Below are 10,774 nucleotides of genomic sequence, written 5' to 3'. Positions count from 1 at the left end.
AAACACAGTCTTCCAATTTGAAAAACCTACGATACAGACTGTATCGTGATGATTTTCTCAGTGTTTCAAACTTTTACAAAGCAACTTAATACATTGTAGTATGTTTAATAATTGCTATTAGACTATAATTCTAATGCAACAAGGTTTGTAACGTTCATTTTGATTGGATAACGTCACTTTCTTACATGGCATCAATTGACAATTGATGCTATGGGACGTACGCGCAAGCGCAGACGGCATATGACAGATTTTAAATACATGTTTTGACGTTGTTTTCTGTCAGTTTCATTAGAATGGAGATAACAATATTGTATTTTAAGCTCCGACGGCATCAATTTTGGATTTGATGGTCGCAAATACCCGTTTACTGTCTCCGCTAACGCGTCGCCAGTAAACTTAATTTGCGACCATCAAATCCCCAATTGATGCCGTCGGAGCTTAAAATACAATACAGTTATCTCCTAAATATTCATCCTGACGATCGTTCAACCAGTACAATTGATACTTACCGCATATGGCAATTCCGTATTGTAGTATCTTTTTTCGTTTAATTTGTATTTCGGATAAAAAAATCAATACAATTAATTAGTACTTTAAAGTCATGATGGAAAATTGCCGAAACAAAATTAAATTTTATGCAATCTGGACCGTAGTTACAGTTGTGTTTAGTTAACATAAGTACATAGTCTTCTGTCGTAGTAAATTTATGAGGAACACAGTTTAAATCAAGGTTTTGTATATGTAATATATGAACAAAATTTCTGGAACACTTTTTTTCTTTTGCAAAGAATACATAGTATTGCAACTTACTATAGTAATACCTATTGATTTGGACAGGCCATGATAAATGTCACAATACTGATAATCATTTTTCTTAATTATATTATCATTCAAAATGTTTGTGCTTTTGTGCAAGTACGAACATAAACTGTTCACGCAGAGATATGTCTCCACTTTGTTATTTTGGTACAAAAATGCAAATTTTCAAAAAAAAAAAAAATTATTTGAAAATGTCAACCATGCAAACCATTTTCTGCCATTGATTCATAATAAGTGGTTCCATTTAAACTAACCTAAACACTTTTAGCATATATAAACTATTTAAAAGTTTAAAAGCAATAGAACATGATTGAAGATGCTGGAGGTAAACCATCTTCATGAAAATGGAAAAGCTCACACATCTGCAAAACTATTATCATTGACATACATATAGTGATTCTGCCTATACTAACTTTAAACTTAGCAGAAGTTACAAGGTCAATAGACAGGAAATAAGGGAGTTGGGACCAATAATCACCATAGATATGATATTTGCCAATGCTTATACAACTCCACACCGCATTTCATTGATTGAACAAGTTGTTCCCTATCAACTGATATGATTGTAAAACTTCCCCACTGTTGACCCCTACGCCGTCTTAGCAACAAACACCGCACGCATAAGACTCGTTTTGACAACTTTCTCAAGGCATACAAAAAAATGGCAATTAAAAAACAAGATTAAGACAAAATTGAAATGTGATACTAAAAACCTTTATACAGGAATGTATCATACTGTCTTTTTGTAACTTTATTGTAAATCAATCAGAGATAATCACTAGCACTTAATGTAATAATGTCTTTCAACTGAAATGACAGAGTTCATGAATAATAAACATTTATATACAAAAATAATCAACAGCAAAAAGGACTACTTTTACCGTAGTTGAATCAACGATTTTGTTGCAAGCTTGATCAACAAATTGAAATCTATATTAATGTTACTGCGCCAAAATCGTCTGACACGCCCCCATGTAGTAGCAGGAAAACAGGGGCTTGCTACACCATGAAATACACGGGCAATAGCTCTTCCATTTAACTTGTGTTCCTGGCTGTACATATGGATAAACTGTTTTATATCAGATGACACTTGGTTCAACTCGTATGATGACAACTAAAAGTAAATAAGTAAATGTTCACCAGCAATAAGGTTTAAAGTTCTACAATTATTCTATCACTTACAAAACATATTAGAGCGTCACTGATGAACGCGCGTCTGGCGTAAATATTAAATTTGAATTCTGGTATCTATGATGAGTTTATCTACAAACACTGGGTCGATGCCACTGCTGGTGGAGATTTATATCCCCGAGGGTATCACCAGCCAAGTAGTCAGCACTTCCGTGTTGACTTGAGTTATTATTGCTATATTCATAATTATAAATTAACTGTTAACAAAACTTTGAATTTTTGAAATACTAAGGCTTTTTTACCTCAGGAATAGATTATCGTAGCTGTATTTGGCAAAAATTTTAGGAAATTTTGGTCCTTAATGCTCTTCAACTTCATACTTTATCTAGCATTTTTCACATTTTTTTATTGAAGCGTCACTGATGAGTCTTTTGTACACGCGTCTGGTGTAAATATTTAATTTGAATCCTGGTATTTATGAAGTGCTTATTTCCAACAAAAATACATTTTTATCATAAATATGCAACATTACCATACATAATTATGAATACTTAGTTTCCTCGTTTGAATTTTTACATTGTCATTTCAGTGCCTTTTAAAGCCGACTCGACAGTATGGGCTTTGCTCATTGTTAAAGACCGCACAGTGACCTATAGTTTTATTCAATTTAATTATAAAAGGTCTGTGTAATCTTTCTGACAACTGATGTTTATGAATATATCCCCCCGAAACAAACTTGAGCATGCTCACGAATTTAAAATCAGAAATTTTGGATGTTTAAAATGAATTTTCTGCATGTTTGTTTTTTTGTCAAATGTTTTGAAATACAAATCAGCTTGACAGTATAATGACATAAATTCAGTGAAATAAATTTTCAATAACTGGAATTAGTGTCAGTCAAACTACTATATTTCCTATACGTTATGTGGGACAAAATTCTTACAAGACAATGTTTTGGGTTAGGGTTTAAGATCAGGTCAAAGTTTATGTTTTGTCTAAATTTTGTGAAAATTGAATGAACCAAATCTTTTTAAATACTAGTGTTAAGTACTCTCTTAAAATGTTAAATAGTTAAGAAATACCTCTGGTTCAGTTGCATCTAGAACTGCTGCCTTAAAATCAGTTTGATCTTGGAAATAATCTTCGAGAATGATCTTGAGTTTGTCATTTTTCTTTTCGTCTAAATCATCTGCACACATCCAGAAGTTTTTGTGTGAAACACTATCGAATAAAAAGAATTATTATATATGTTAAAATGCAAGTGTAGGTATTTTTTTTTTTATAAATTTCCTGTTACAAAACTTTGAAATATTCGAAAAAATAAGTATTTTCTTGTCCGAGGAATAGATAACTTAAGCCTGTATTTTTAAGAAAAATTACTAGCAGACCATTACGATCAATTCAATTTATTTTTAGAATGTTTAGCAACTTTTATTATGACCCACCATTTTTTTCTTAAAATGTCTCATACCAAGTCAGGAATATGGCCATTGTTATATTATAGTTCGTTTCTGTGTGTGTTGCATTTTAAATGTTGCGTTTCTGTTGTGTCGTAGTTCTCCTCTTATATTTAACGTGTTTCCCTCAGTTTAAGTTTGTAACACGGATATGTTTTTTCTCTCAATCGATATATGAATTTCGAACAGCGGTAAAAAGTAAAAACACAAAAATACCGAACTCCGAGGAAAATTCAAAAAGGAAAATCCAAAATCAAAAGTCTAAACACATCAAACGAATGGATAACAACTGTCATATTCCTGACTTGGTACAGGCATTTTCTAATGTAGAAAATGGTGGATTGAACCTGGTTTTATAGCTAGCTAAACCTCTCACTTGTATGACAGTCGCATCAAATTCCGTTACATTGTCAACGATGTATGAACAAAACAAACATATTCAAAGAGTAAAAATGTCAAAAATAGGGGTACAGCAGTCAATATTGTGTTATCATCTTAATATCACTATAAAAACAACAAATGTAACGAAGAATCACAAAAAGGCATACATCAAATTTAACATACTCATTTTGCTTTTCTTGTAACACTTAATTTATGAATATAAAGTCTACCCGTAAAGGAAAGAAGGTTATCATTGCTGGTGTAAAAATGCGCGTTTGAAATTCGTACAGGTAGACATAAAAATAATTTTGTCATTAAAAGTATGAACAAAACAAACATACTTGCATCACTGTAAAAACAACAAATGTAACGAAGAATCACAAAAAGGCATACATCAAATTTAACATACTCATTTTGCTTTTCTTGTACCACTTAATTTATGTATATAAAGTCTACCCGTAAAGGAAAGAAGGTTTTCATTGCTGGTATAAAAATGCGCGTTTGAAATTCGTACAGGTAGAAAATAATTTTGTCGTTAAAAGTATGAACAAAACAAACATACTTGCAACACTATATAAACAACAAATGTAAACGAAGAAGCACAAAAAGGCATACATCAAATTTAATATACTAATTTTGCTTTTCTTATACCACTTAATTTATCTATATAAATTCTACCCGGAACGAATAGAAGGTTTTCATTGCTGGTGTAAAATTGCGCGTTTGAAATTCGCACAGGTAGACATAAAAATAATTTTGTCGTTCAAAGTATGAAGGTTTACATACATGCATAGTCACGTAAAGTTGATATAACAAACAACAGACTCAACAGTAAATGTAATAATATTAAATAAATAAGGTGTGGTTCAAAGTATGACGGGATACATACGTACAGTATCACGTCAAATGTATGAAATAAAAAACAGACTTAACAGAAATTTAAAGTATTTTATTGAATGAAATAATTTTATCATTCATAGTATGTCAAAATCCATAAGTAAGAGTAATTTAAGTAAATGAAATAATTTTGTCGTTCAAAGCATGATGTTTTTATATAACCACAGACTCAATTCAAAAGAATATCTCAAAAATTTAACAAGCAATATTAATAAAGACTAATATTATAATACTATAACGCGTTATTAAGATGATAACCAACGTCAGTACGGAAAATTTATACTTCAAGACCATCTTGTACTATTTGTGAAGTTGATACGGAATATTTATCAACAAGTTCTGGGTATCTTCCGATGAACTTTTTTTAGAAAAAGGACGAGACGTTCTTTGACATACCCCTGGTTCTTCAACTTTCTGCTCAGACACTGGTGACGTTGTACAAAGTCTGAATAGGAGCTGCAAGCTCTTGAATACCTAATAAGTTGGGAAATGTATATTCCATATGCAGGTGAAGTTGGTATATTACTACTAAGGTAGGGGAAATTGGTAATTTCAAAATTGAAATCGTCTCGTTGATCATAGATTCTGGTACTGAGATGACTGTGTATGTCAAATTCGAGGTATAAGTCTAAAAATGAGGCGGAGGAAGCCGTGTCTGTGGTCTCTTTAATTTCTAGTTCTGGTGGGTATATTAATGGAACCCAATCAGAAAAGTTCGGATTGTTAATGGAAAGAACATCATCAATATATCTGAAAGTGAAATTAAATAACTACTGTTGCCTTTATTTAAAACTAGATTCAGCATTTTCAGTTTAAATGTTTGTACATGATGTTTAGATAAACATAAAGCCTTTAAATACTCTAGTTATATCATGTTTATTGTACTGTCAGTTGAGATACGATATGTTAAGGTATTAACTTATAAAGTTTGGACTCAACTATAAATGAGATCAGTTTCATACATAAGATTGATATCATCTGTCTTGCATTCCTTACCTTATAAAATTTAATAACCTAGTCAAATAGCAAGTCATTTATCAACGAGGAAAGTATTGCATTGAGAACATAAAATTCTTGTTTAAACAAAAAAGTTTTATAGAAATTAAATACAAGTTCATTCCTTACCTATGTAAAGTATCGAACAAATACTTGAGGTTTGTAAGTTCTGATTTTTCTTGCTTCTGTATTCGAGTATGTAATGACATGATGACGTCATCAATCTCATCTTCTGTCAAATCACCAGGTGCACGATAGTGGAACGCTAAATTGGCAAATTCTACCATGACTCCAGTCCTCCTTGGACCATTGGAACCTATAAGATTCATTGCCGAGACATACAATTTGATATGCATCGTTTAACATTTCTAACGTATTGAATTAAGGCTTAAGTATGTTTGATCTTGTAGTTTTCGTTAATTGTAATACTATTCTAAGTTCAACGGTAAAAAAGTTCCAATTTATTCAGTAAAATATTGTAAACAAGGATTCAATTCACACAAGAACGTCTCATTACTGTTGTATTTTAATAGTAGAAAAATACCTGACATGTTCCACATAAGCATTTTAAGTTCCCTTTTAACAGGACCTGAGTCCCAACCCATACAGTCACTAATCTCAACAACTGGGAAGTCGATGTCTGTTTTCCCTGCAAAGTTAATTCCATCTTTCTTAGCTTTAGCAATTGCTACTGCAACTGGAGGACACTGCATATAAAAAAAAATCAAATTAAATATTTCGTTCGGATAGAGTACTAGTATATATGACTAGGAACTCCTACAGCAAGATTGATTGATCGATTGGGTTTGAATGCCACGTTTCGCTCTAATGTGCTATTTCATGGCAGTCAGTGTTTATTGATGGAGGAAGCCATAATGCCAGGAGAGAACCATCTACATTAAGCCAGAATTCCCGGAGAGAACAATTTACCTTCGATATTAAAACTGACAACCCTTGTCAATTAGAACTCGTGTGCACCTTTCCTGTGCCGGATTCGAATGAACAACCTAAGTGTTAACTGGCAATTGATGCAGCAGTATGACTAATTAAATATTTCAGACACCGAGAACTAACACAGCAAAAACAATACATGTCAGGATATGCTAAAGACAAACTCTGTATTGTGAATTATTCTAAGAGGCAACGTATAACAACGGCATGTGGTGTACGCTTGACGACGTTGAAAGTTATAGCTCCCTATTTATTTTAAACTGATATATTGAAAACGTAAATATTTCATATATATTTCAATTGAAATCATAGGCTAAATATAAAAAGAAGAGGATTTTAGTTTAAAGAGACACGTACTCCTCCGTAATGTAGCATAGCATGGCCACAACCGAACCATAATTAGGGTCATAACAAATGTACTGAAATCCCATGTCATATTACAAAATCAAATAATTTATATAATAAGAACACACAAACAAATATTAAATATGATAAGGAACACAAAAACAAATAATATCTATAAAAAAGAACCAGTCAAATATTATACATTATTTTACTTTGATATCTTTTTTCCAATACCGACAGTTTTCGATTATTTGAATATATGTGTTGGTTTTCTAAACTTACGACAGACCTACTTAAAATACAAGCTTACAGAAAAAGATCGTTAAAACTATTATATTATACTTGTATGTCTTATATATAAAAGATTCGAGAGTCCTGCGAACCTAGTTGTAAGCATTGAATCTTTGACTTTGTTTACTTCCAATTTTATGAAAAAATGCACTCATCACAGTTCTCTTTATTAAACGAAAATAATTCGAAATTAATAACAAGTAAAACTGTGAGCAACTGCTCACTGATGATACTCCCGCCGAAATATTTCAGAAGTTGTTGAGTGATTAATCAGAAAAACCATCACAGGGTATTATTGATCTATATAAATCCTGAAACAAAATTTTAGAAATCCTTGTACTGTAGTTCTTGAGAAAATGTGCGAAATTTTTTAACTTGGCTATCATGTGTAAAATGATTCAAGTGTCCGGTAAACAGGAAGTTGTTGAGTGATGTATCTGGAAACGCACCACACGGTTTAACCGACTCATATGAAACCTGAAACAAAATTTCAGAAATCTTAGTCAGGTAGTTCCTGAGTAAAATGTGACAAAAATAATCGTGGGTTTGCACGGACGGACTGGCAGAGGTTAAACAGTATACCCCTACTTTTTTTCTAGTCCTTTCTATTGTAGAAACACAAATATGGAACAAACAAATAACTGGTAGAAGAATGAGACGCAAAAAGATGGATATGTCCATAAACTATTGTACTATGAAAGGAAATTATCAGTCAGTTAGATCAAAGGAAAATTTCGCAAAATACCGATAATAAGAAAACATTTGTGTGAAGTTCCAAATATCCATATTTTTTGTATGAAAAAGCCCCTGTGAATATTTGTATCATAAACATACAGTTTTTATCCAGTTTTGTTTTGTTTCATTCGTACATACATGCATTATAGCACTGCCATTGTATGTTTGGTTTACCTCTACACTGTAGCAAATTCAATATTACTGTCTCATTTCAAGTATGATTTGATATCGATATCAAATTAAAAGCTTGTATCAGGTTTTATAAAATTGACAAAATATTTTTGTTAATTCGGTAAAGCAAGATTGATAAATCACGCAGCTTCATCTTAACTAAATTAGACAAATCAAATACATGTCAAGCTATCTAAACGTCTTTGCGGTTACTCTGGTTGAATGTGCGATTAGAGAACTTTTCCTATGTCCTAAGTCCGGCATTTGATAATCAGTAGTTGTAATTCATACGTGTTTCTCGTTTTTATATGAATAAAACCGTTGGTTTTCCCGTTTGAAAGGTTTAACCATAGTAATTTTTAGGCCCAAGGCTCCGTGTTGAAAGCCGTACCATACCCTATAATGGTTTACTTTTATAGATTGTTACTTGGATGGAGAGTTGTCTCATTGGCACGCACACCACATTTTCCTATATCAATTGTCTCTAAAAAAAACATAATTTGAACAGAAAATAATTGTGAAAATAGGAGAAGATATCGACAAAAAACTTATTAACCAACTATTTGTATTTAAAAATTCTGTATCAAGCTAGGAATATAATAATCATTCCCCTAATTGTCACGTATCGATAAAACATTCAAAAACTAGACGACTGACTATATAGATATAGCGTGATACACACCGGATATATTGATATGTTAAATAATCGTTAAAAGTACATCTTACCAAAATAATATCTCAAATGATGAAAAATGGTACAAATTAACAAAATACATTTATAATGTATATCGCTTCCTTGAACGGTGCTGATTTCCTTCATTTGATATACATTCGACTTTTAATGTTTTTGTAGTAGTCCCGATCAAGGTGAAAAAATAGTAATCTAAAGAACTAATTAAAACAAATGGGCAAACATTGATACAATTTGTGTTTTGTTAGTTTTCAAATGAATAGAGTCGACGAAATGGGATGTAACATGAAGTATAACTAATGCTGAAAAACTAAAAGACAATATGATAAAAAATTATCGTATTCAGATTCCTTGTTGTCAATAAAAAAACAATTGAGGACATATAAGTAAAGGCAACAGTAGTATACCGCTGTTCGAAACTCATAAATCGACAGAAAAAAAACCCCAAATCCGGATTACAAACCTGAACTGAGGGAAACGCATCAAATATAAGTGGAGAACAACGACATAACAGAAACACAACATTAAAATGCAACACACAGAAACGAACAAAAAGCAATCTGATGAGAATAACAAATGTAACATCAAAACTAAATACATGAATTTGGAATAGAAAAGTACCGTGACACGTCTAATAGCAATGCGAATTCACATTCAAATACAAGAGGATACAGACGACACAACACCCCATTTAAATGTAACACACAGAGAAAAGAACTATAATATTTAACAATAGTCATTTTCATTTAACATCGGTGTTGGAAAATCACCAAATAAACACTTTACATTGTACATATACTTCGTTGTAGCTATCAATAGAACTCCATTAAGGTTATCTTTCTTTAGACAAATTCGATAATGAGTAGTAACAAAAAAACAAACAGCTATAAAGGTTGTGGAAAAATTTCAAAGCAAATTAGGATTATAATCGAACTGTTTTCATTTGTAGAGAAAGTGAATACAATGTAGTATAGCGAAACATATTGAAGCAACTGTTACACTTCAGATTTGAATGCAATGCAATACCACTTAAATGATATACTTTGTTCTAAAAAAAATCATCCTTTGTAAAATATATATTTGTTTTATTAAACATCATGTTGATGATAATTTTTATAGTGATACTGTTACAATCGTTTTTGCATCGTTTTTTAAACGGAACCACTTGTGACGCACGTGTCATTATATATACACTGTGGACAGCAGACAGATATAACTTTTAACTAACATTCCCCTAATTTTCTATTTTTAAAATACGTATCGAAAGGAATCTAGTAGTATAGCAAATTCAAACAAGTGTGCAATATCACTTTCTATCTTGTTGACACACTTTTAAAAACTTTATTTACCTCTATATAACATTTGTTTTGATATCAATCTTGAGGAAAAGTAACACTTCTACGAAGTATAAAAAGAAAATATGTTTATTTGATATCTTAGCTAACCTTCATAAAAAAAATAAAAAAAATGATGCACGGAAGATTAACATCTATAGGGCAATCAGTTTACCAAATACATTAAGATAACAAATATATTGATGTTCAAACTTATAACTTTTATGGCTATCAAAATTTCAAATTTGAACCTGACTCTCTACGAGATTTGAACAACTATCAAAATTGCGAAGGTACTTGTTTGATCCAACAGTTTCTATAGGGACCCTGCATAATACAACAAATATTGGGTCTTACAACTACCAATAGAATACGTATTATTTTGTTTTGACCAGTTAAAAACGGCACAACACAGTTTTAAACAATGTGTTATATCTTCTTCCTGCACACCTATTCCAAGACGTAGCATCTATCAATTTATGCAAATAATTGGGAAAAGAAATGAGGAAATAAAGAAGTATCATTTCGAGTTCAGTACGCATGACAAATAATTTTGGGAAATGGATTTTTGTAAT

The 10,774-nt window shown here is 31.5% G+C and overlaps 1 protein-coding gene across 3 annotated transcripts in view; it reads right to left on the bottom strand.

The window, feature by feature from the left end:
- Positions 1–1,511: 1,511 nt before the first annotated feature.
- The window catches only part of LOC134720684 (ATP-dependent DNA helicase Q4-like), a 185,455-nt gene continuing 176,192 nt past the window's right edge, over positions 1,512–10,774 (bottom strand). For all 3 annotated transcript variants that reach the window (XM_063583110.1, XM_063583112.1, XM_063583111.1), the window contains exons 19-22: positions 6,226–6,388; positions 5,811–5,997; positions 3,033–3,171; positions 1,512–1,933 (exon numbers count right to left, since the gene is read on the bottom strand). In XM_063583110.1, the coding sequence (XP_063439180.1) occupies positions 1,697–1,933; positions 3,033–3,171; positions 5,811–5,997; positions 6,226–6,388 (726 nt within the window). In that variant the 3' untranslated portion in view covers positions 1,512–1,696. The remainder of the gene's footprint in view (positions 1,934–3,032; positions 3,172–5,810; positions 5,998–6,225; positions 6,389–10,774) is intronic.

Source organism: Mytilus trossulus, chromosome 6 (assembly GCF_036588685.1).
Source record: "Mytilus trossulus isolate FHL-02 chromosome 6, PNRI_Mtr1.1.1.hap1, whole genome shotgun sequence".
Classification (NCBI taxonomy): domain Eukaryota; kingdom Metazoa; phylum Mollusca; class Bivalvia; order Mytilida; family Mytilidae; genus Mytilus; species Mytilus trossulus.
The sequence above is the reverse complement of the archived record's forward strand: the minus strand, read 5'-3'. Positions and strand labels throughout refer to the sequence as shown.